The sequence below is a fragment of the Myotis lucifugus genome, unplaced genomic scaffold (assembly GCF_000147115.1).
Source record: "Myotis lucifugus unplaced genomic scaffold, Myoluc2.0 scaffold_297, whole genome shotgun sequence".
Classification (NCBI taxonomy): domain Eukaryota; kingdom Metazoa; phylum Chordata; class Mammalia; order Chiroptera; family Vespertilionidae; genus Myotis; species Myotis lucifugus.
The window spans coordinates 827,801-855,165 of record NW_005871345.1 but is presented as its reverse complement, the minus strand read 5'-3'; the positions used below and the strand labels follow the sequence as shown (position 1 = coordinate 855,165).

General features: G+C 40.4%; 1 protein-coding gene across 2 annotated transcripts; it reads right to left on the bottom strand.

The window, feature by feature from the left end:
* Positions 1-365: 365 nt before the first annotated feature.
* Positions 366-25,915, bottom strand: DAD1 (defender against cell death 1). 2 transcript variants are annotated; one of them, XR_002831990.1, is made up of 4 exons: positions 25,616-25,915; positions 11,165-11,339; positions 3,443-3,568; positions 366-608 (listed from the first exon to the last, which is right to left on the bottom strand). XR_002831990.1 is itself a non-coding variant. In XM_006100088.3 (3 exons), exons 1-2 carry the CDS (start codon positions 25,824-25,826, stop codon positions 11,209-11,211), a joined length of 342 nt encoding a protein of 113 aa, XP_006100150.1. In that variant the 5' UTR covers positions 25,827-25,914; the 3' UTR covers positions 366-608; positions 11,165-11,208. The 2 variants fall into 2 exon arrangements, 1 of the variants encoding a protein (XP_006100150.1); XM_006100088.3 differs by lacking the exon at positions 3,443-3,568 and having other exon boundaries at positions 25,616-25,914.
* Positions 25,916-27,365: the final 1,450 nt, after the last annotated feature.

Sequence of the window (27,365 nt, the reverse complement as noted above, 5' to 3'; positions counted from 1 at the left end):
TTACACTGCCTAAGAGGTACATATTTCACTTTTCCCTACTAAAGCATATTGGAATAGCTGTAAATATGGAAGCAAACAGTTCGATTTCTAACAAAGTGCTTAATGACACAGTTCCAGGAATGCAAGTGTCATAAGAAGGGAACGGAACTGAAAGAGTAGTAAAGGGTTACCAGCTCCAGGAAAAAGACAAAGGACTGTCTTTTCACAGGGTTGTCAGCACTGCTTTTTGTCATTAACTTCAAATACTTAATGAAAACATGGAGGAAGATTCGCAGTTGCAAGTTATCAATTTTGCACACAAGATTGTAGGAAAGAAAGGATTCTGATACCAATAAATAATAAAAACAAAAAACAGAGCCAAGGCATAGAAAGGAGTGGCATGGAGTTTAATTTGGAAGGCAAAAAGGTTACACAATGGAAGGGAGAAGAGGTCATGTAAATAAAGGCTCAGGACAAAGTTGTTTTGACACAGAAGCAAGGGAACTTCTCTGGCTCTCCACCAGCATACCAAATCTGAGCCAGGAGGCAGTGTAACTCTGAAGAACATCCATGTGTCCAACAAGCTGCCATCTCAAGAGCTCTTCTCCAGGGGAAATAAAAAAGTGAACCTAAAAGAAAGAAGTGGAAAGGTAAGAGGAGACACCCAAGGTTTTTTAAAATGTCTTATGACCAGGCCCCAAATCCTGGGCAATATTGAAGCCAGGCTAGAACCAAATATTTTTCACCAAACATTTTATAAAAGAATCCTTAAAAAGTAATGTTCAAATCTGAATTCCCAGCACACCAAGGCAAAGCTGACTAGGAACTGGTAGACATGGGTTCTGACTCCAGCTCTATGATCAATTAGCTGCACACCTCTACGTTAAGTCCCTCTAACCTCTCAGGTCCAACTCCTAAGAGGTGAGAAGGTAGCAATTTAGCCTAAAGAGCTTCTCTGGATCTAGAAAGCTTATAAAGCATTAACTTCCAGTTTGGGGGAGAATGAAGGAAGAAAGTATTCAAGAGCGAAAGTTGAGAAAAATTCTCAATCTCAGATTTACCAAAGGAAATCCAGAAGAAATATTTTTTTTCATTTACAGATAAGTTTATTTAGAGAAAGAAAGTGGAGAATAACTCCGAGAAGCATCCACATTGCTGCTAGAATCAGATGAGACTGAGATCTGGTAGCTGTGAGGTGGAGCCCAACGGCTTCCTTCCAGTGCCTCCAGGGTAGTCAGAAAGTAACCCCTTTGGCCCGTCCGGTGTGGCTCAGTGGTTGAGCGTTGACCTATGAACTGGTGGTCATGGTTTGATTCCTGGTTGGGGCACATGCCTGGGTTGTAGGTTCGATCCCCAGGAGCCGGGCAGGAGGCAGCCGATCAATGATTCTCTCAAATCATTGATGTTTCTATCTCTCCCTCTCCCTTCCTCTCTGAAATCAATTTTTTTAAAAATTTTTTTAAAGAAAGTAACCCCTTTGCCCTACGGGCTTCAAAATCTCTAGCCATAAGCAGCCAACTTTCTTGCAGTGAGCCATAAAAATACTGTAATATCTTTTTTTAATATATTTTTATTTATTTCAGAGAGGAAGAGGGAAGGAGGGAGAGATAGAAACATCAACGATGAGAGAGACTATCACTGATCAGCTGCCTTCTGCACGCCCAACACTGGGGGGTCAAGCCTGCAACCCAGTGAATGTGACCTGACCGGAAATCGAACCGTGACCTCCTGTTTCATAGGTCAACGCTCAATCACTGAGCCACGCCACCGGCCAAAATACTGTAACCTTATATGTGTGTCATGACTTTGAAAAAGATTGGGAAACACTGCAGAAGTGCTGGCCTACCCCAGTAGGTAAAAAGGCACCACCTTATTTTGTGTGTTGGTTCTGATCTGAAGATTTCAGCATCATAGGTTTAAAAAAAAGATCTTAGACTTCTAGCCAAAGTGCTTTTATTTCACTAACAATGGCATTTAGAGAAATGCTACATAAGTGCAGAACATTCCTACATCACTGGAATTGTGATATGTGTAAAGAAACAACAAAAAGTATCCACAATGCCAAACAAGAACAAAGAAACCTATTAAAACTCACCTTTTCACTCCATCAAGTTTCTTAAAAGCAACAAACTATGAATTAATATGATATCAGTTCTAATGGCTGACGAGAGAGAGAACTACAACATAAGGTTATTTCAGTGAAGAGCTCTGACACTTTTACAATTATAAAAGAAATCCTAGTTTAGTATAAAAGTTGTTTTGAGATGCTCTGATATTAAAATATCTAAATCTGAAACACTGGAGCTGGTCTATCCAGAAGGCAAAAATGACTCATAACAGTAAGTCTCTTTGATAATAGTTTTCAGAAAATTCTATTTACAAAGATATGCTCTCTTCTTTTAAGGCAAAAATATATTTACCAGACAGTATTCTAAAAGCAGAAGTTCTAGGCTTCTTTGAAATGTTAGCTCAGTAAAACTGGACTACTCAACAGCTCAGAATAATGGTTTCCACTGCTAACCCAGAAATAAAGGTTTCAGGAAACTAATAAAATTTCCTCCTCTGATATCAAGAATGTAAAATGAAAGACACCTACTGAGAAAAGTTAGCATGACTTCTTCAGTCTATTTCACTCACGCAGAAAAGACAGCACCACTTGATCAGTCTATTCTAATCATCTTAAAAGAAAGCAAGGCACAACGCAAAGAACTGTTGAAAATAATGACTCTCTGTATAGATACAAAAGATAATGCCAGACAGGGTCATTTCTATTTGGAATCTGTATTCCTCTCCAGCACCATCTCTCTTCAGACACTAGCTCTGAGCAGATATGCTCAAATACTGATTTTTCCTTCAAATCCAATCTCATCTGGATCCTGGTCACCCAATTAAAACTGAAAATAGATAAAATGTGAATCAAAGACCATTCTGCAGAAATTCTAGGTTCAAAGCTCAATTTCAATCACTACAATTTCAAAAGGCACAGACTGTATATTTCTAAAACTGAAAGGAGCATTAGAGATCAGCTAATCTAATCCTCTCATTTTATAGATAAGGAAACTGCAACCTGGGAGCTGGACAAATCTGTCCAGAGCGACTCTGTCCACACCATGGCCACTCACCAGAGGTGACTATTTAAACTTAGTTAAAATTAAATAGAATTCAAAATTCGATTCCTCAGCTACTTGGCTTCATTTCAAACATTCAATACATTTTAGATAGACTGACTTCATCCTTTCTTATCAACCTCTCTATTTTTTCCATTTAAAAAAAAGCAAGTTTAATATTTTTAACAAAAACCTTCTAACAAGACATATATATATTTATCATCCAAAAGTCTTTGAACATAACAGAGAAGGGAAATAAAATTTTTGAGTCACAATGTCTGTTAAGTTCCCACTCGGTCACGTATTAGCTCCAGGGCCTAGACAAGTCAACTTAAATTTCACAACGGTTTAATTACCTCATGTGTAAACAGGAAGACTACTATTTGTCCAACTCCATCAGAGAATGGGCTGTGAGGATCACATGGATCAGGTGTGTAAAAGTGTATGAGGAACGGATGTGAGTCCTGCAAGCCTGGTGATAACTGTAATACATTTTATAAATATTTTTTAATTTTATAAAAGGCCTTCTATAAACATGCATTTTGATACAGACAGTCACACTTTAACTTTCCTGTAATAAATGATGGGAATCTGATAATACGGATAAAAGCCAACAATTGAAGGGGAAGGGAAAAAAAGCAAAGCCCAATTGAGGATCCATACAAATTGCCAATCCTCCTCAAACACAATGGGAACCCATGAATTCTAGTAATCAAAGGCTTGAACAGCTGCAAGAAAATGATGAACATCCAGTCCAATCACCTCACTGTGCAGACAGGGAAACTGGGAGTGAAGGACAAGTTTACTTGTCATTCCACAATGCAAGCCTTCCCCCTTCTAGTCATATGTTTATTTTTGCCTTGGCTTCTTTCTCCCACAGAAGTTTCCACATGTCTTAGCATCTGCATGACTGGTGATACAGCTATTTTATATAGCATTTTATTGCTGTTAAAGATGACTTAGTCATCATACACTCATTCAACAAACATACATTGTTACTGTTAGCCTGTGCTAATCCCGAGGTCCCCAACCCTCAGTAGGAGACAGGGCAGTGAATCAAAAGTTTCATAGCAGTGTGATAAGTACAGCACTCGAGGCATGAACAGTGGACCCAAGAGCCCCAGAAGAGGCTTCTATGCAACCTGGGACCGAAGATGACTAGGAGTAGGAATCATCAAGCTACAAAAAAATAAAGCAAATACGGCAGGGAATTAGGGCAACAATGAACTTCACAAATCTCCATTTTCTCTCTCTCTCTCTCTCCCTCCCTCCCTCTTAACTTTAAATGGACCAAATACAAAAGAGAGCTCAATCACCAATTAGAGAGTCAGCAATTAGTGTTTTATACTAAATACAACTAGCAGATTCAAGGTTTTAAGAATAATAGGTAAAGGATTAATATCGCCCTCTGAGGAAAAAGGGGCTGAAAAAGATTATGCTGTGTTTAGCTCAAAATATGTTCTACAAATTTAGAATAGTTCCTTTTTGGTGGCTGAACCTAATTCACTATAAAATTAAGTATCAAAGAATAAATGAAATTTAAAACACAGCCCCTCCCTGCCCTAGTTGGTTTGGCTTAGTGGATAGAACGTCAGCCTGTGGATTGAAGAGTCCTGGGCACATACTTGGGTTGTGGGCTTGATCCCCAGTAGGGGGCATGCAGAAGGCAGCCGATCAATGACTCTCATCATTGATGTTTCTATCTCTCTCTCCCTCTCCCTTATTCTCTGAAATCAATAAAAATATTCTTAAAAAACAGCTCCTCCCAACAAAAATTAAAGATTATTGCCAGTGAGAGGTCATGTTGAGAGCAAAACAGGTCAAGAACAAACCAAAAGGGAGCTCCTGAACTGACAAGAAAAGGAAATAAACCCTGCACAGGATCTTTGCTGTGTGACAAAAGCCTTGGGCCACTTAATGGCTCATGGCCTTTATGCCTAACTCGACACTGCCCACTTCTGGCCAGAATGTAAAGCAACCCCCACCCAGCATCTAGGCCCATTTGGACCTCTGCTGCCCTCCGGTGACTGGAAAACATAGGTTTTATCACAAAGATATCAGGAGCTTCTTCCCCCAAACTCAACTTCTCTTATGCTTTGCAGTGCAATCTCTCAGCAGATGAAATGTATAATCCACTAGGTGGCAGTAGAACCTAAAGAATAATATTTACATTCCTATCCTGAAATAATTCTCTAGACTGGTATACTTCATTGATGAATTTGAAAAGCCAACAGTAATTGCATATTTGTAAATAGTGCTGCTTGTCAGAATTATGTTCTGCCCAGTCCTTATAGCCCCCTTGCTCCATCCAGGATTAAACACTATGAATTTTGAGAGACCTGTGATAGAATGGCCTCCATTATAAAAACAAAGCAACACTAACAAGGTTTTATCACAAACATTAGCCAGTCTCCACCAGGCTGAGCACACACACTTCCAAGCTCAGGTATGACCCTCTGAGCCCATTTCACTTTACCCTCTGATCCAGGGCCCAAGTCCAGGAACTTTCCTCCCAAACTATGACCTAATGGTGGCTATGTCCCTCTTTTCTTCATTTCCCTTCGGGACACTGAGATTCACTCTGCCATTTTTTTTTTTAATGCCCTTAAAAGAAGTGGGGTGAGTAAATAGAAAACTGAATGTGCCAAGCAGACAGTTTAGAAAAATTAATTCGGTCAAACTACTTGTAGTTAGGGGGCAGTACAATCCCCTAACTAATAAGGATGAGTCCAAGATTTGACTCATGTACATAAAATGAGTGGGGAATGAAGTATGGTAGCAATCATCTCAGGTAGAAACTATAGTTTAACTTTAACCCTGCTGTTTGGCTTCTGTACTTATTTGCTTTTACAACAGAAAAGTTATTTTGATTTTCTTAATTATATAAATCACCCCATTCGGTTGAATACCCTATTGATTGTACTGTGACTATCCCATTGGTTGTGGTCATACTGGTCTTAGAAAGCACATTTTCCTTTACCTGGGAAGGACAGCACAATTCTCCCAAGGTCAGAGGGCTCCAGTTAACGTGTGCCTGTTGACTCAGTGTTCTGGAGACCCAAAACTGTAATTTAGATAACATGAAACTGCTTCTGCTTCTGTAAAACGCTTTTTTGAAAACCAGGTTCCTCATTCCAGACCCGAGGGCTCTAGATAATCTGTTTCTGTCAATTCAGTGATCCAGAGACCCAAAACTATAATTTAGATAACATGCTGCTTTGCTTCTATAAACTGCTTTTTTGCAAATCAGGTTCCTCATTCCAAACCCTGGGATGTAATCAATACCTTTGTGATCTTTGCCTATATAAACCTGGTGTTTCGGCCATCTCATCACTATGAGATTTGGGAGAGCAAGATGCCCCCTCATAGTCCCGGATTTGCAATAAATGTGACTCTTTAATTCGAAAAAAAAGAATTGCACAAAGAGATATGAACAAATAAAATAATTATAGAAAGTATATAAATTTTTAAATATTCTGTATTATGCATTCATTCAAAAAAGATTTACCGCCATTAAGTACCTGAACATCACTGACCATCATTTTAAATGTGCATGAATTCTCCCAACTCAGAAGCTTACTAGGAGCATTTTTCACTTTGCATTTACATTTTTAAGATAATCTAAAAAATATTGAATCTATTCTTGACCACTGGAATAGCGATCTTTAGGCAGTGCTGCCAACTGAGTAGCTTTTACCACAGCATTTCTCAAAATACCATCTTTGGACATGCTTTCGGGAGATAGTCTAAAATTTGGTCCTCGCCGATTTGGCTCAGTGGATAGAGCTTCGGCCTGAGAAATGAAGGGTACCAGTTCGATTCTGCATGCTCCATTGCGGGCTCCAACCCCTGTGTGAGGCCTGCAGGAGGTAGCCAATCAATGATTCTCTCTCATCATTGATGTTTCTCTCTCTCTCTCTCTCTCCCTTCCTCTCTGAAATCAATAAAAATGTATATTTTTTAAAAAAGACTAAAATTTGGAAAAGGTTGTGTTTGATAGGTCTAGGCATGAGTTCTGGCTGAAAAAACTGCCAGGGACTTCTAGTCTTACAGCAGAGGGAAGGAAATGGTTGGTACTAGAGAGGAATTCAAAGGGAACTTCAGCTGAATCCACAATGTTTATAATCTGTTCAAAATCCACTAAATCCAGGTGGTAGACACCTGGGTGTCTGTTTTGTTCTCAATACTTTTCGGTATTTTTTAAATTGTCATAATAAAAACAAAGAAAGAAAAGCTTGAGGGGGCGGATAGTGAGAAAATAACTGTGGTAACTTTAAACACACTTCTTTAACTCAATAGTCAAATACCTTATAGTAAACAACCTTAAGCAAAAATGGAATACAAAATTTTTTTGAAGTCAGACTGGATTACCAGACTTCATAGTTACAAGATTTCCAGCAAGCCTTTCCAAACCTGTTTCTCATCTATAAATGGAATTAGCAAGCCTATCATCATGAGGTAATTTTGAAAATAAGACAGAATGAGAAGCACTTAACGCTTGGCCTACGGTGAGCTCTCACTACCTGTTAATGTTAACTTCCTTACTTCTCTTGGAATAAATCTATGTTTTTTAACTCAATACCATATCTGTTTGATTAGCCTTTTTCAGAGTAGCTGCTTGTTTTAAATGTTACTCCCAAACCCTGGCTGGTTTGGCTCAGTGGTAAGAGTGTTGGCCCACAGACCGAAAGGTCACGGGTTCAATTCCCAGTCAAGGGCACGTACCTTGGTTGCAGGTAAGATCCCTGGCCCCGTCAGGGAGCATGTAGAAGGCAACCAGTCAATGTGTCTCTCTCACATCTATGTTTCTCTCTCTCTTTCTGTCTCTTTCTCTGTCTCTCTCTTCCCTTTCTCCCTCCTTTCCACACTCTCTAAAGATCAATGGAAAAAATACCCTTGGGTGAGGAATAAATAAATAAATAAATAAATAAATAAATAAATAAATGTCACCTCCAAATTTATGCAAAAGCAGTACCCTACAGATGTTCATTCTTTTTATACCCAACTCTCAATGTACATGGCAAGTATCAATAATGTTCAATCTATTTCGTTCTACCTTATGAGTTGGTATAAATATTGAGAACTCACTTGGAAAACTGTTTTCAAAGTGTTGTCACATTGCACATAGAACTGAGTTAGAAGCACATAAAAAGGACAAATGATGTATGTTACAAATTGACAGTACAGTAAAGTATATGTCAAATAAAGGATCTCTAGGAAAACCCCTGGGCAGTCCCCCAGGGAGAACATACTCTCTATGAGATGATTTAACACTGCAATCTGGGATGGGAAGATTTTGCTGCACCTTGGGACCATAATTCCCAACTGAACAGGTGGCTCTAGGTTGTTATAATAGTCTGCAGTCCGCAGTTTCTGCTGAGCCTGCTTTTTTTCGTCTGTTTTTGTCATAATTTTGAAATACTAAGCTCTCTGCAGCAGGGTCCTCCTCCAATGATGACAGCCCTAGGAAATTATTCTCCATGATTTGGTATCTCCCTGAGCCCAGAGAACAACCTTGAAATGTTTGTGCTGTCCCTTTCTTAAGCATACACATGACTCATTTAGAAAAAAATAACTTGAGAAATTCAGAGTAAGGCAATCAGAAGACTTACGACCTTTCCAGCAAAGTTTCTATCAGGAAGCCCAAGAGTTAGTTACTCATGATATTTGCAGGCGTAAGGTCAATGTTGGTGGGTCAGCTTTCTAGCTGCACTCAGAGTTATCACTGGTCAGACACCTTGTCTGCTGCCTCTGCACAGTGGCTCCCTTCTCTAGACTCCCACAGTACACTGTCCACATCTGTAGTGTGGCTTGAACTATGCTGTATTTAACTGCTATAAGGAGCAGCCATATGTTACTTTTCTTTTGTGTTTCCAGTAATAAGGCAGTGACTAGCACATAGAAAAGGGGGAAGGACAACTGAAGGCCTGATCAGTTCTCCAAAGAGTTAAACTGTATTAGAATAGTAGAAAGAAGTGGTTCCAAACTTTTTCACTGAAATAAGCAACCTCTGTACCTTATCAAAAATGAAACCTTAGCCCTGGCCGGTGTGGCTCAGCTGGCTGTGTGTCGTCCCATGCACTGAAAAGTTGCTAGTTCAATTCCAGGTCAGGGCACATGTTCAGGTTGCAGGCCTGATCCCCCACAGGGGTGTGCAGAGGTAGCCAATCAATGTTTCACTACCACATTGATGTTTCTCTCTCTCTCCCTCTCCCTTCTCTCTCTAAAAAATCAATAAAGAAGCTTTGAAAAGCAAATGAAACCTTACTTAACTAACAGACTATTTTTCATCAATAAAAAAGGATCTATGTAATATAAATAACTAATTAATTCATACCAGAAATTGAATAGTCACTGCCCCATTACTGCATTCACTTAGTACATGGTTGCTCTAACTCTCATGTCAGATCTCTGATCAGTACAAAAATGATAATTTTCCAAGTAGTGACAGAAAGAAGTTGGTCCTGGAATAGTCTTGCCCCAAATAGGATAACATTTCCTAAGATTCTCTTTTCTGTACCACCCAGTAAACAATACAACACTAAATTTTGTAGTGAAAAGGCAAAGAAGCCCTAGCCAGTTTGGCTCAGTGAATAGAACATTGGCCTGTAGACTGAAGGGTCCTGGGTTCGATTCTGGTCAAGGGTACATGCCCAGGTTGCGGGCTTGATCCCCAGTAGGGGGCGTGCAGGAGGCAGCCAATCAATGATTCTCTCTCATCATTGATGTTTCTATCTCTCTCTCCCTCTCCCTTCCTCTATGAAATCAATAAAAATATATTTTTTTTAAAAAGGCAAAGAAAATAGTACATTCATTCATCAGTAGCTACATAGGATACTGGAAGAACACAAGACCAACAGCATCACCGGTCTAAGGCACTATTCGGCAATCACTTAGCTATGTGGCCAGAGAAGGCCACTGAATTATTCTGGACCTCTGTTTCCATACATATAAAATAAGTGTTCCTACATAGAGTTTGGAAGCACACATTATTTCTTAGAGCTTTCGGATTCTGCTTGGAAGGGAGGGGTGGAGAGGAGGACATACCACACATAAAGGAGAGTCCAAGCAAAGAGGGCGTTTCAACTTGTTCATGAAAACAACTCTAGCTACAATGCTGTTTTATATGTGGAAAACCTATATAAGAATTTGTTTAGGGAAAAAAGAGATCTACTGCTAAAAAAGGAAAAATGGCAAATAAAACAAATGGCATATCATCCTCGATTCTAAAGCAGCGGTCACCAACCTTTTGGACCTCACAGACCACCAGTGGTCCGCACACCACTGGGTGGCGACCGCTGTTCTAAAGTGTTCTCCCAAACTAATCCAATTTCTCCATTTATTTCTACGTTATCGCATATATTAACACATTGGATGCGGGAAACGTATTTATACGTTTTACGTTGACTGGTAAACACAATTTTCCAGTGAGTTTTCCAGTATTTGTCTGTTTAAAATTTAAGAAAAATAATTCAGTATACATTTTATAGTAAATCACAAAAAGTTTCATTGAAAAAAAAATATGTGAAACTAAAGTTATCGTAATTTTACTGAATGTTGCCATTTGCGCAAAAAATTAAGCAAAAACGGCCTGCATACAATGTGTTAACAAATGGCTACTATCTCATTCAGCATACACTGGATGTCAGTCAGGTGTAAGCACTATACTAGGTACTATGGGGACAATGGCCCAACATTTAAAGTCATCTAAGATCAAAATCAGAAATAAATTACAGAGCAAATCTAAAAGCAAAATCTACAATTTTTGTCTCTTCTAAGATCTCAGAGTTATTTTCATGGAGTTACTGGTGCAGAAATTTATGTATTAGCTACAGGCAAGCTCTCATTTTGTTATCTTAATGATTTGCAAAACAGTGAGAAGAGAAGGCAATGACCAAGAGCGGCAGCACTGATGATTCAGGATGAAATTAATGCATACTTTGCAGACTGATAAAAAAATTCTGTAAAAACGTCTTATCAGCAATGTGGGAACCTTGCCAGCCATGATCAAAACCAGCCCCATCCAATTTCCAGTTCTAAAATCAACATGATGGGAAAAGGCTATGATTACTACTTACCTTCCTCTAGTCTCCCACTCCTCAATTAAGCAAGTAGGAATGATTCATCCAACGAAGTTCATGACAACAAGGTGCAGGATGGTGCTGGCGAAGAGAAAATCAGCAAAGGCTCGTTCTGGGGAGATGCCTTGGAAATCCGCTTTGTTCTGTGGGTTGATCTGTATTCTCAGACAAACTACACAAGAAGCAAAACACAAAAATTATCATCTAAAAGTATGAAACAAATGACTGCTAATGAACACATACATACCCAATAACCCAACAATTCCATTCTAACAGGTATGATAACCATGACAACCCCAAACTGGAAACAATTTAAATGTCTATCTCAGTAAGATGGATAAGTTATAGCATATGCATACAATAAACACTATATACGAAGAAAGAAGAGGGAGGGGAAATTGGAAGAAAATTGGTAAAAAGGTACAAACTTCCATATAATAAAAGCCTAATATGCTAAGTGTCCAGTCGTCTGGTTGTCCATTCAACCAATCAAAGCATAATATGCTAATGATATGCTAAGGCCACTTAACCACTCACTATGACGTTCACTGACCACCAGGGGGCAGACGCTCCAATCGGTAGGTTAGCTTGCTACTGGGGTCCGGCCAATCGGGACTGAGCAAGACAGGCCGGATACACTCTGGAGCCCTCCCAACGTCCCTCCCCAGCTGGCCAACCTCCTGCATCCCTCCCCAGCCCCGATTGTGCAACGGCAGGGTCCCTCGGCCTGGCCTGCACCCTCTCGCAATCCAGGACCCCTCAGGAGATGTCAGAGAGCCAGTTTCAGCCAGATCTCACAGGCCAGGACGAAGGATCCCACTGGTGCACGAATTCGAGCACCAGGCCTCTAGTCCAGTTATAAAATAAGTAGGTACTAGGAATGTAATGTACAGCATGATGATTATAGCTAACACTGCTACATGAAATATAAGACAGTTGTTAAGCGAGTTCTAATCACAAGAAGAAAATTTTTCCTTTCTTTTTTCCTTTTTATTGTATCTATATGAAAAGATAAATGTTAATTGAATCTTTATGGTAATCATTTCACAGTATATGTAAATAAAACCATCATGGTGTATGCTTTAAATTTACACAGTGATGTATGTCATAAAACTGGGGGGAAGAAGGGGCTCAGCAAAAAACAAAACAAAAATCTTCACAACATGGATAAATTCTACAAATATGTTGAGCAACATAATCCAGACACAAAAAATACATGCCGTATTATTTCATTTATGTAAAGCTTAAAATAAGGCAAAACGAACTTATGGTAAAATACAAGCCAGGATTAGTGGTTTTTCTCTTTCATGGTAGGGATGACTAATAAGATGCAAGGTAGAGGTCTCTAGAGTGCTGGTAATCAAGTTATATTAATGTTATTATTAATATCTATCATCAATTAAATGACAATTAAATTTTTTTTGGCTAAATTTTGTTTATACATACATATTTAATTGGAATAGGCAGAAACCAAAAAGGAGGAAAAAAATCAGGATAAAGTGTCAATGCCATTTTGTTTGCAGGGAAAAGTCAGGAAATAGAACAAATCACCAGGACAACATGGTTTGTAAGACCATCCCAAAGCAGTTAAGTTATATAACCTATGAATGAAAAAAAGTCAAAAGTTTATTCTACTTAGTATAAGAATTTTTACATTAAATATATAGTAATTCATTTATCAGAAAATGATACCAGGAACTATGAGAAGTAGTTGCACTACACAATGACTATAACTAGAAAATCTCAAATGCAACTAAGCAGCTACGCTATATATAGTTCTTGTTCTGGGCTAACGTACATGTCAGTTTAATATGGAACTGCATTATGGGTATTAGAAAGGCAGCAATAGTTATATTTTGGCTTTTCCTCTAGATGCTTAAGTTAAGGCAGCAGTTCGAGCATATTAAGTGAAGGTAGTTAAAATTTAATGATAATTAATACAACTTGCATACACTGTTTAATGTTTCTTACATGGAATGAAACCAGTGTTATTTAATTGATGTTTACAGAAACACACTACACACAGAGATAACTAAAAAAACAAAACACAAACAACTATCGAAAGCAACCATTCTAAATGTCCTATGGTAACAGTAATATATAATAACAGTTATATATCATTAATATATATCATCTATAGCTGGTGATCATCAAGCTATAGAACTCATCAAGACAGACAGATGTGGTAGAGGTGGGAGTTGCAGGGTACTGAGCAAAAAGAAAAAAGAAAACTCATGGACAACAGTGTGGTGACTGCAGAGAGAGGGAGATGGAAGAGAGCATAGAGGGGATAAATAATGATGGAAAAAATAAAATAAAGATTAAATTTTAAAAACCCATCAAGTTGTACACTTAAGTGTTATGCACTTATTTGTGAAAGGAAAAAATATAATCTCATAGAGTTACGCTAAAAACAAAGGCTTACTCAGAAAAAAAAAAAAAAAAAATATATATATATATATATATAAAACCAAAAAATCTTTAGAACTCTCTTATCTCCTGATTAAGTTTATAATTATAACCTAGATTAGAAAGTAGTTGAGGGCAGTAACAATGGGGCTGGGTTGAATGACAAAAAGTTATAAAACTGTAAATTATTTTCAACAGATAGTGAATATTGGATAGCAGAAATTATAAACATAAAATGCTTATCTGTGAGGACCTCATAATTGTAGAAAATCTTTAATCTCAAAAAAGGCAAAAGACCTAAGCTACATTAACTTGACAGAGAACTCTCCACTGCCACATTCTACAGCCTTGAAGATTCCAACCTGATACATTAGCCACAGTCACCATTTGATATGAAAAGGGAGCTCCAGGAATACACTTTCCAAAAATACCTTTATGCCTGTGATAAATGATTACACTACTTAAGAAAACTCAAATTTGCTTCAGGCTAACATCCATCCCATCACTAACTAAGAAAAGGAAATGAACTGAGATCTAATCCAAAGGTCAGAAAACTACCAGTCTACTTCTCCATAATCCATCACCTCAGCAACAATTTTCATTATGCTAAAACATGTAACACTGTAGAAGCACCACTGATCTTTTCAAGTACCTGGACCCTTCAAAATATAAAGGACAGTGACTAAAGCAAGGGCAACCAATTAAAATCCTGCTGTGGATGGAGTACAGATTGGTTCATGCATGTCAGAGAACTGACAATACATTAATATTTAAAATGTTTGTACCTTTTGACTATGGAATTTCTTTTATAGAACAACTAGAGGCCCAGTGCACAAAAATTCATGCACTCAGTGGGGGGGGGGAGCGGGCCCTCAGCCCGGCCTGCACCCTCTCGCCATCCAGGAGCCCTCAGGGGCCTAAGCCACAGTCTGGCCTCCCTCTGTGGGAGGTGACCAGCGGGCCGATCAGGGGACAGCGCCCGCCGGCGAGCAGCCGGCCCTGCCCCCCAATCACCCCTCCACCACCACCAGTTGCCACCTCTGCCCACCCCCCCCTTCACCATCCCCTCCCTCTGCCCGCTGGCACCCACCTTGGCTGGCCCACTTGCTGGCCCCGCCCCCTGCTGACCATTCCACAATTCGGTCATTTTGCATATTAGGCTTTTATTATATAGGATGACGTTCTAACAGCAAATTAGTAACATTGAAAAAAAAGATAAAGTTAAAATGTCATCAAGGAATTTAAATAAATTATACTATATACATGCAGTGAAATTTCATGCAATCATTCAAAAGAATGATTTAAATCTCTATAGCTTGACAGTAAAGATATCTAAGACATATTACATGAAAAAGAAGTATTCCATTCCACATTTCTGCTTTTAAAATGGGGAGGGTGGAGAGAGAGAGAGAGAATTATTTTCTCATTTGTTTTAGTTGGACTCTAGGAAAATTGGAGGAATAAATACCAAATTATTAATAGTGGCTATTGGAGTGGAGAACAGGAGTAGTGTTTCAGGAAATATGAGGGGACAAAAGAAAAGAGAAGCTCCCCATGAAGGTAGGTATGAAAATTGTTGTATTATCATTATCATGATCACAGTAACCCAAGTTATTACAATGACAATATAAGTATGTTGTCCTGCTGAGATGCAAAGGACTGAAGGTCATAAAGACCAACACTCCACTTAGTGCATAAAATGCCCAGGAGGTGGTAGGGGTGAGTACACTGGAGGGAAGCTGCATGAATTACCTCATCATTCCAGAATCTGATAAGCTGTACCCAGTTGAACAGTCACCTTCCAGAGTCTATTGATAGGGGTGTCATATCATTGAGTTGGGGTACACAAAAGGCAATCAACACTTGTTCAAAAAGCTCCTTCACAAATGATCTTTCAGTCTCTCTGTGAGCACTTCCAAAGTTGGAAATTTACGACCTCTTGAGGCAGCTTGCTCCATTTTAGCAGTTCTAATTTAATCTATATCCTTAAATGTTTATTCATTCAGCAGAGGCTTTCCGTAAAGATGGAGGTGTAGGAAAAGCAGTACTCATTGCCTCCCACAAGCACATCAAAATTTACAACTAAAATAGAGAACAACCAGTATTCAGATCCACCTAAAATCTAGCTGAATGGAAGTCCTACAACTAAGGATTCAAGAAAAAGCACATGGAAACTGGCAGGAGGGGCGGAGACACAGGAAGGAATCTCAGACCCAGTTGGTCCCACATCCACGTGTGGCAGTTTAAAACTGGGAGGGATATTTTAGCTGTGGAGGTTTCCCTGAGAAGTGAGGGGTCCCTGCCCCACACCAAGCCCTCAGCCCAGCATTCCAATGTTGGGAAGACAAGTCCCCACAACTTCTGGCTGTGAGAACCAGAGGGGATTGTGGCTGAGTGACACAGAAGCTGCGGGAGTCTGAGGCAGTTCCTCTTAAAGGACCAGTGCATGGCCCTACTTAGACTCACTCCCTCTGAGCTCCAGCGCTGGGGCAGCAGCATGAAAGGAACATGGAACATGCAGGGAGGAACTAACTTGTCTTGAATCGGGGCAAGACCTGGAGGAACAGCTTTCTCTCAGACAGAAGTTGCTGCCAAAGGCCAGTGTTCCTTTGGTGAGACCACCTGCCATAGAGCTGACAGGCTTCGCCATATCTGAATCTCCATCAACCTGGCTCACACTTTTTACCCCACCTTGGTGATTCCCTGAGACCCTGCTCCTCCCTACTTGCAGGCTCATCCAAGCCATTTCCAGTGGCTTTTCCATACAACTGGCCTCTCCTGCCTCATGCTTTGGACTTTCCTAAAATCTCTCAAACAAGCAGCAGCTGGCATCAGTGTGCCCCATACCTCTCAGTAAGTGGCCCCAGGCCTGGCACTAGAAACAGCCCACCCTGGTTCACTGCTTGGCCTCTCCTGAGCACCTCCAAGCTCAACAGAAGTAGCAGTCATCTGCAGGTTGCTTTGTAGCTCATGCTGGGTGGCTCCATGCAGGACATAGGCAGAGGCTGACTTTGCACCTCCCAGAAGGCCTCAGAGCCAGTGCACCCAGTGGTCAACTTCAACTACGCCGGATTACAACCCTTCCAACTCCACCAGTGACACATTCAAGGGGCAGACTTGGTGAGTATCAAAGCCCCACTGAAGCAAGTCCTACTCCACAGGGTCAGCCCCTGTACAGCAGATCTTCCACTATAGTCATAACCAATCCTTGCAACCGATTGGCCTGGGTTGGTCCCTCCCAGTGACATCAACATAAATCAAGGCTCAACTATAATAGGACAGTGCACACAGCTCACAGACAGGTGCACTAGGAGTGCCCAGCTCAGGTGACTGGGGAGGCTGAGCCACTGGGCCCTATACAAGGCCATGCTACCAATTCCAGAAGACATAGCAGATCTACCTGATACATAGAAACAAACACAGGTAAGCAGCCAAAATGCAGAACAAAGAAACATGTCATAGATGAAAGAACAGGAGAAATCTTCAGAAAAAGAACTAAAATGAAATGGAAACAAGAAAACTACCAGATACAGAGTTCAAAACAATGGTTATAAGGATTATCAAGGAACTTAATGAGAACTTCAAGGAACTTAATGAGAATTTCAAAGAACTTAGTGAGAACATCAACAGCATAAAAAAGGACCAGTCAGAAATGAAACATACACTAACTGAAATAAAGAATAATTTATAGGGGATCAACAGTAGAGTAGAGGATGCTGAGAATCAAATCAGTGATTTGGAATATAAGAAGGCAAAAAACACCCAATCAGAACAGCAAAAGAAAAAAAGAATCCAAAATATGAAGATAGTGTAAGGAGCCTCTGGGATAACTTCAAATGTATCAACAGTCACCTCATGGGGGTGCCAGAAGGAGAAGACAGAGAACAAGATATTGAAAATCTATTTTAAAAAATAATGACAGAAAACTTCTCTAACCTGGTGAAAGAAATAGGTATATATAAGTCCAGGAAGCACAGAGAGTCCCAAACAAGATGAACCCAAAGAGGCCCATACCAAGACATATCATAATTAAAATGCCAAAGGTGCCCTAACTGGTTTGGCTCAGTGGACAGAGCATCGGCCTGCAGACTGAAGGGTCCCAGGTTCGATTCCGGTCAAGGGCATGTACCTTGGTTATGGGCACATCCCCAGGAGTGGGTGTGCAGGAGGCAGCTGATCGATGTTTCTCTCTCATCGATGTTTCAAACTTTCTATGCCTCTCCCTCCCTCTCTGTAAAAAATCAGTAAAATATTTTTTTTTAAATAAATAAAATAAAATGCCAAAGGTGAAACACAAAGAGAGAATCTTAAAAGCAGCAAGAGAAAAGCAGTTAATTACCTACAAGGGAGTGCCCATATGACTGTCAGCTGATTTTACAACAGAAACTTTGCAGGCCAGAAGGGAATGGCAAGAAATATTCAAAGTGATGAATAGCAAGGACCTACAACCAAGATCACTCTATCTAGCAAAGCAATCATTTAGAATCAAAGGTGTCAGATAAAGAGCTTCCCAGACAAGGAAAAGCTAGAGTCCATCACCACCAAACCATGGAATGTTAAAGGGGAAGAAAAAGGAGGAGGAGGAGGAGGAGAAGGAAAAGGAGAAGGAGAAGAAATAAAAGATCAAAAATATGAAGATTAAAATGACAATGATGCATATCTATCAACAATTGAATCTAAAAATCAAAATAAATGAACAAGGAATCTAATGAACAAAATACACTAATTAATAAAATAGAACCAGAGATATGGAAACATGGGACAGAATGACAAATTTCAGAGGGAAGGGGGAAAGGGGACCAAGAAGAGATTAACCAAAGAACTTACATGCATATATGCATTACATATGGACACAGACAATAGGGTGGTGAAGGCCTGGGGTGGGTGGGGCAGGAACCAGGTAGAGGGGGGCAATGTGGGGGAAAGTGGGGGACATCTGTAATACTTTCAGCAATAAAGGTTAAAGACTATAATTAATTAATTAACTGAGCATTTAGTATGTACTGGGAATATGGCACAGAACAAGACAGACAAATATCTGTCTCTCAAGGAACTTATACTCAGGTGGAGAGAAACATGCAGTACATAAGTAAACAAATAAACAAGGAAATATCATGTAGAGATATGTGCTATGAAGGAAATAAAGCAAGGTAATAAGAGAGTGACTGGGAAGCTATTTTTTGTTTGGTGTTCACAAACCTCTCAAAGAAGGTGCTATAGAAGGCCAAAATTTGAAAGACAGGATCTAAGGGCAGAGCATTCCAGGTAGCAATAACAATCTTGGCCGAAACCGGTTTGGCTCAGTGGATAGAGCGTCGGCCTGCGGACTGAAGGGTCCCGGGTTCGATTCCCGGTCAAGGGCATGTACCTTGGTTGCGGGCACATCCCCAGTGGGGGGCGTGCAGGAGGCAGCTGATCGATGTTTCTCTCTCATCGATGTTTCTAACTCTCTATCTCTCTCCCTTCCTCTCTGTAAAAAATCAATAAAATATATTAAAAAAAAAAAAACAATCTTGACATGTCTTAGTATAACAGACCAGACTGAGGGAGATGACTGGGTGAGAAGGTTCAATCTGGAGTTGCATATCAGACATCAAGTGAAGATGTCAAGTGGGCAATTGGATTTACTAATCTAGAATTCAGGGAACAGGTCAGAATTAAAAATATAAATGTGGTAGGTGTAGTTATATAGACATTATTTAAATTTACCTATAAAACAAAATATAGAGAAGGTATCAAGAACCATCACCTCCAACAGAGAAGAACCTAGCACCAACAGTAGGAAGGAAAAACCAATGAGGTGAGAAGAAACAAAGTGAGTGTAGTTTAGTGAAAGTTTCGAGAAGTACTCCACACAGAAGAAAGCAGCCAACTACATTAAATGCTAAATGTTGCTGAGCATTCAGGTAAGGTGAGGCAGATGGCCATTAGATCTGGCAAAAGTAGTTTCACTTAGTGTTGGAAAAAGACCATCACCAAGAATAGGTTAAGGAATGAATGAAAAATGAACAAACAGCAACTAGACTATTTTTTTCTAAGAATTCTGTGATGACGGAGAAGAAAAAAAATGGAATGATACCAGGAGGGGTATCTGGAGTCAAATGCAAAAATTTTAATTGAACAATACTAGAGCATGTTTGTATGGTGAAAGGATAAAGTAGAGAGAGAAATTAATAATGCAGAATAAAAGGATGACTGCAGAAGCTGAGTCGCTGAGTGAGCAAGAGGACTGGATCCTCCACACAAGTGAAGGAATTGGCCTTTGATAGGAAAGGGACACCTTATCCACCATCATGGGAAGTAAGCCAAAGAGCAGGGATACAAGTGCAGGTGGGCTCCTGATTCCTGGGTGGGAAGATGAAAGGATTCCTGTCTACTTTTTTTAGTGAAAAAATAAAGCAAGATCATCAACTGAGAATACAGAAAAAGAGGAAATATAGAAAGAGTGGAGAAAAAAAGTTATAAAGCATAGTTTAGAAAAGCAAACATACCAGGGAAGTGTTACAAGACCACAGAGCAGGACTGAGTGCCCATTTGTGTTCCTTTACTCACCAATACTTCTCCATCACAGCACTATATCCATATTTACTTGTCTGTACCTTCCACCTGGATTATAAACTGAGAGAATAGAGACCAGTTGTGTTTTGCAGTTGAGTCCTCAGTTCCTTGGCAGAGAATCTGGCACATAAATTGCTCAGTATTCCTTAAATTATTATGGGCATGCTCACAATTTAACATATTCAATGTTAAACACTAAGCATGTAGAGATGACGACGACAGTTCCTACCTTCAAGGGCTTTACCTTCCAGAGAGAAGACAGACATGTAAACAAATACAACACAATATCAATGCCATCTCTCTCTCTCTCTCTCTCTCTCTCTCTCTCTCTCTCTCTCTCTCTCACACACACACACACACACACACACACACACAGTGAAATAGGAATACAGGAGAAAAGACCTATGCTGGGAGAGTCAGGGAAGGGCTCCAAAGGGAAGCATGTCTTGAGCTGAGATGTTTAAGAAGTAAAGGAATTTTCCAGACAGTCGAGCAAAGGTAAAATAGCTTGAGATGTTCAGGGAATAACAAGTAACTTGATAATGCAGGGGGATAAAGTACAGGGAGTAAAAGCAAGAGATAAAACTGGAGATATGAACAGGACATCATGAAAGAGCCTATATACTATGAAAAGAAATTGTAATTTTTCCTTGGGAACACAGACACACTTTAGGTAGGGAGCAGCACAATCAGACCTGCAAGTCAAAACAAGCTTGCAAACAGTGGAAGATGGACTGGAGGGAGAGGTCCTGGAGGATGGGAGATTATTAGTAATGAAGCTTACAGCAGTCTAAATAAGAGCCTGAGTCAACTGAGGATAAAGAGGTAGCAATGCATATCGGTATGTGCATAACCCATGGACACAGACAACAGGGTGGAGAAGGTCTGGGGCAGGGGGCGGGGCAAGCTGGAGAGGGTCAATGGAAGAAAAAAGTGGACATACATAATACTTTCAACAATAAAAATTTTTTAAAAATAAAATAAAAGAAGCCCTCACTGGTTTGGCTCAGTGGATAGAGTGTCAGCCTGAGGACTGAAGGGTCCCAAGGGTCCCAGGTTCGCTTCTGGTCAAGGGCACGTACCTTGGTTGCAGATTTCCCCGGCCCTGGTTGGGTGCATGCAGGAGGCAACCAATCCATGTGTCTCTCTGACATCAATGTTTCTTTCTGTCTCTCCCTCTCCCTTCTACTCTCTTTAAAAATCAATGGAAAAATATCCTCAGGTGAGGATTAATTCAAAAAAAAAGAAAGGAAGAGAGAAACATGGATCAGATCGTCAAACCTCAGAGGGAAGGAAGGGGATGGTGGGGGTAAGGGGGAGCGATCAACCAAAGGACTTGTACGCATGCATATATGCATCATCAGTGGACACAGAAACCAGGGGTGAGGGCATGAGTGTGTGTGGGGGGGGGGGGGTGGTAATGGGGGGATAAGGACACATATGTAATACCTTAATCAATAAAGAAAAAGAAGGGAGGGAGGGAGGAAAAAAGAGATGGCAGCAATGGATATGAGAGATTTAGAGGACTCTCAGGCACAAGGTTGGCAAACTTCCAATCTCTTGGATAGCAGTTATGAGAGATAATATAAAGGTCCATAAAGCTGATGGATAACTCCCTCCAAAATGCAGACCCCCTGGTCCACACAGCCCAACTACTTTCAGAAAACATTCTGGAGTAGACTTCCTTGTCTTTCAAATCAAACTGCTTTTGCATCTGTAAACAAGGGGAAACAAAACTATTTTTTTAATCCAAAATTGTTTCATATAGATTAGAGAACATAATAGACCAAAGTTGTGAAATGACTTTTAAAATTATTTCAAGCCCAGCCAGCTCAGTGGTTGCGTGTGAACCTATGAACCAGGAGGTCACAGTTTGATTCCTGGTCAGAGCACATGCCCAGATTGCAGGCTCAAACCACAAAAGGCAGCCAATCAATTATTTTCTCTCATCATTGATGTTTCTATCTCTCTCCCTTTCCCTCTATCTGAAATCAATACAAATATATTTTTTTAAAATTATTTCAAGATCAAAGACTTAAGACTTTGTTTTCCACTTATCCCTCCTACATAGCACTTTAAATGAGCAGAAAGAGGGATTTCAGTTAGGTAAAAAAGGAAACTAGAAGGGCTACCTAACACTGGAATGTTAGTCTGGAAAAGGGACAGATTCCTCTTCTTGAGATATCTAACCGCAATATAAAGTCAACTGAGGATGTTTGAAATCTGTAGTGAAGATTTCAAAAATATTCTACCTCTGAGGTCCTTGTAAAGCCTACTTTACTGTACACTGTTGATCCCTCCACTGACCCCCCCGTCCCGCCACCCCCCCCCCCAAAAAAAAACAAATTTCTCAATGGCAATTTTCTTGAAAATTTCTGGCTCTTTCTTAAAACAATGGGTAAGTCTCCGAGGCATGAAGGACTAGGAGAATCAGACAATTTTCATTAGGCCCAAATAACATTAGTCTTTTTAAAAGTGTGGTAGCATTCTATATTGGTTTAAAATGTACTGATCAATTTCCAAAGAACACATGCTAAATAAATGCAGACAGAAGGAATGGAAGAGAACAGACTGCTAAAAAGAAATCGGGGAACTTTTCCCTCCAATTCATCCTACATGCTAACACCAATTTTAAGTCTCTCCCTTACTCAAATAAAAAATAAAAAAAATCCTTAGATGCTTTCCTAAACCTACAAGATAAAATTCAAATTCCTTGGCCTGCGCACTCAAAGTTCCAGCATGCAGTACTACCAATCAACATAATCACCTACAATTCCCTTTCTCAGCCAAACTGACCTCCTCCCTTCTCTTCCAACAGGAAACACAACCACAGGGAAGTGAGAAACATCAGCACCATAAATAGGTTCAAGGCTTCCCTTCCCAACAATCAGAACAAAGGATAAACTTTAAATACATATTTCCCCTTAAAACTAGTCTCCAGTTGAGTACCTGGGCTATCGAATGGAAGAGCAGGTAGGATTTAGTAAGGTTGACCCTATCAAAAGAAATGTAAATGACACCCTTCTATGGTAACTGTGAATTGCCATCCTTTCTTTTCCTAGAACTGTCATTTCCCTGGCCCAATTACCTGTTAGTAGTACCTAACAGCTTTGAAATCCACCAGCCCCCCAAAATGACTCCACTATTAAAGTGCCCTTTCACTAGGTATTCTATTCAATGGCAAGCCATTGACTTCTCATTGGGGAAAAGGGAAGGGAATCTGCCAATTCTCCTTTAGCCACAACAGCCTCAAAGGACTTGGCATAAGGAAAAATTATCTGCTCAAAAAAATAATCTGGTTTTAGCATACAACTCTAGTAGTCCAAGTAGCCCTGAGGAGTCATTTTAACCCTAGAAACTTATGAAGCCCGGGTGATTTCAGCATAGAGATGTCTTATTTTTTTTAAATCAGCTTTTAGGTCCTACCCTATTCCTACCCTTTTCAGACTTGAAAGACAAAATCACCAAACAAAATTCACCAGAGCTTCTCAAGCTTCCTTCTCCCATCCGGCTAATAAAAATTCTTAGTCATGAACAGAATTTGGGGTAAGGGGAGGCAGAGTCTATAGCAAAGAGGGTAGGGTATCTGGTGCATCTGATGATGGCACCCTGTCAACTCCTGAAGGCCAAGATGCTGCCACAGAGAACCAGGTCTTGGTCATCTAAGGCAAAACGTAAAGATAATGAAATATTCAACTGATCAACAGGCTAACTGCAACGCCAGACCTGGTGAGTGCATAAGTCATTAAGTCCTTGGACTTATTTTAAGTTCTAAGAAAGAGAGAAGGTAGAGTTTATCTGAGTCTGAACTAGTAATTTAAATGTGTAAAAGCATTCTACAGATCTATACTTAAAGCTGTAATGAAGTCTCCACTGTAAATGAAGTCTCCAGACCATTTTAATGCTATATTTTGTCTGTGCCCTAAATAGCCTGTAAACTATTTGAGGACATACACTTGATGTATCCCCAAAGCTTTTACCATAATGCCAATGTGATTAGATTCAAAATATGATGGCTTGCCTGATGATGATCACTGGGGGGAAAAAAACAAACAAACATGAATTCTAGTATGTTTTCAAAGTCATGTAGCAGACAATACCAGTGACTGACAAAGTCCATGTGGTAGCCACCTATAAACTGGACTAGCTAACACTCCCTGACCCAATTCTGGACTCAGTATTCATTGAATCCCTGTTCAAGAAAAAAAGGTCAGATTTTTGGCAAAAATTTATGGAGGACAGTCAGCTCTCATTACATATGGCAGTCTACAAGATATCAAACACTAGGAATCAGAAAGAATAATAATGCTAAAAATAGAACTATGTGCCCTGGCCAGTGTGGCTCAGGTGGTTGGGCGTCATCCCATGCACCAAAAGGTTGCCAGTTGGATTCCTGGGTTGCGGGCTCAATTCCCGGTCGGGGGCATGCAAGAGGCAGCGAATCCATGTTTCCCTTTCACATTAATGTTTCTCTTCTCCCTCTTCCTTCCTCTCTGAAATTAATAAAAATACTTTTTTTAAAAAGTCAAGGGTGACTCTTTGGTTTATAAAAAAATAGAACTATGTGAATAAAAACTGAGTTCAGGATAGTGAAACAACATCTTCATCCACAAGAAATAAGCAGGAGCAGCTAAAAGCCAAAGTCAAGTAAAGGATGATTCGACAAGCAAAGCTCCCATGCTTCTATAAGGTGTCCCAAAATTCACGCAAGATTTGAATTTTGGGTGAGCATTAACAACAACAAAAAATAAAAGCCTAATTTTACTTGGTTTACTGAATCAGATTCTAATATCTGTTGCCCTTTGATTTCAATCCCTTCAATTTGATAAGCATTACCAAGTACCATTTATGGTCCAGGAGCAGGGACAATGAAGACCAATGAAGACCACGGCTTTGTGTATGTGCCAGCACAGCCGTGGAGGCCATTTATCCGATGTGTTATTCCATACATAACCTTATACTGTATACTTTATGAATCAATAAAAAATTTACACTTTTTAATAAAACCTGTTTCCTATCAAAATTACTTCTTGCGTGAATTTTGGGACACCCTATATTTCTTACACTGTTCATTGAAACATCTCACCGGAGATTGGTAATGATTAGGTCAAGGTGAGGAGATGCTTCAGAGTTCGGTTTTTCTATTTTAAAAGTCTACCAACCTTAAAAGGATGTGAAAGCTAAGTGAAAATTGGAATGAACTTTTTTCCCTGGACCAAAATGAAGTGATGTGGATCACCAGGTTGAGCAGCAGCATGAAGGTCGATGTTTTACAGATTTAATTCCAGCTACGAGGCGGCTTTTTTGGTATTTGGTATGTGACAACCTTTCTGAGCCTCAATTTCCCCATTCACAAAAAAAGGGCAATGCAGGCTCCTCTCACAACTTCACGAGGCGGTGGTCTGACATAAAGAGTACTGTGAGAATAAGAGCAGCGCCCCACAATAACATTATTACTGCGATTACTTATAGAATTATTACCCGCTAGGATGAAGCTCCCCACACAAGAGATGAAGCCCGAGAGGAAAGAGTTGAAGGGAAAGGTCCCCACGAGGAGACAATAACCGAACTGCAGCGCCCCGGTCAGCAGTATATACAGGAGGTACGCGTCCAGCAACTTCAGACGCTGAGGAGTGGTGCTCAAGTATTCTTCCAAGAACCGCGAGATGACCGACACTACTGAGGCCGACATGACTACAAGATCGATACGCCGGCCTGCACTCGCCAAACTCCGAGAGGAAACGACCACCACACCGGATGTAGCGTTCGCGCGTGCGCAACGCTGTAACCCAGCTCCACCCGCCCCGATTGGCCAATTTGCGCAGGCGTAGGGTGGGCCAAAGCGCGAAACAACCAATGCGCAGACGCAGAATACATCGACTGACAGAAGTACCGCCAGTATAGCTAATGCGCCTGCGCAATAGATCTTCCATCAGAGCAGGAGACGTGTCCTCTTTCTACCCTATTTTTGCAGTCACGTTAGTGACGCTCGCGGTTGCTCTGGCAACAAGATACAGTGAAAGGAAGTAGAGGAGAGGTTTTACGGCGGGCCGCGTAGCTATCCGAGGGTTCCCGCGCTCTCTCTTTGCTCCTCAAAGATTAACTGGTTCTGTTTTACGTCAATGCCTGGCGCTCCCCAGGTTCAGCACCAGCTCGGCCCTGACTCTGACTGCATATGCCTGTCCCAGATCATTAGAACAAGTCAAGTTAGTCCACCAGCAGTGAAAACCACTGCAGCGAATAACTGCTCAGGCACCAGTTTAGAAGTAGTTATTGGAGGAGGAAAGTGGGGCGAGTAGGGAGCGAGTGAACTTGACCTCTACAAGGGCCCTGAGCTGGCCATGGAGGTGCTTATGAGTAAGTGCGGTAGAACCTGAGCCCACAGGTATTCATTCATTCAGCAAACATTTATTGGGTAACTCCTCGGGCCCCACGTTAAGTTGTAGGTACCCTCGGGAGGAATCCTACAGTCAAAAAAGAGCGGGTGATTGGGAAGAGAACGAAGGGAGAGGTGGGGAGAATGAGGCGAGGTGGGGGGTGAGACTAAAATAATGGACTAAAGTACGTAAAGTAAACGAAGTTTAGCAGCCTTTTACTCCCAAGCTGAAGTCTTGAACCCCGTGTAATATCCCAGGATGTCAGTGCTGAAAGGCTCGCAAAAGCATTGCCTGGTTCAACCCCTTTCCCCTCCAACTCATTTTGCAGAGGAAACTGAAAATTTGAGGTTTTATATTTTAACAAGTGGGGTTAACTATATTTACCGTTTTAACTTTTTTACAAAATAAGGTTCACTTTAATTTCTGGCTTCCGCGGCCCGTTTGATTTCACATGAATTTGACCCTCCAGACTTAGTTCATCTCATCTTTCGGCTGCAAGTCACACATAAGCAGGTACTTTTTCAGCTTATTAGTAACTTTGAGCTATCCTAGGTACTCGGTAAAATGCCTAAAACAAGTGAATGACAATGTTCCTTTATTTTCTTTTTTTATTTATGTTTAGACTGGAAAATCTATCAGGATCAACTACCGTACTGATTATCAGTGGTGGGCAAAGCCTTGCTTAGGTTCTAGAAAGAAGAAAAATAATCCATGTCCTCAGAAAGCTTTACAATTTATTTGAAGAGATATGTTTATATTTAGACCCACCGAGATTTGTATTGCTATATGAATTTAAGTTCAGCTTAAACTCTCTGATGTTGCTGGGGCGGGGGGGGGGAGTGGGCACCCCTCTG

Excerpts from the sequence above, each read along its gene's own strand:
- DAD1 (XM_006100088.3), bottom strand. The coding sequence starts at position 25,826 with ATGTCGGCCTCAGTAGTGTCGGTCATCTCGCGGTTCTTGGAAGAATAC. Across the intron at positions 11,340-25,615 it reads GGGGAGCTTCATCCTAGCGG|TTTGTCTGAGAATACAGATC; the intron begins GTAATAATTCTA and ends CTTCTTGTGTAG.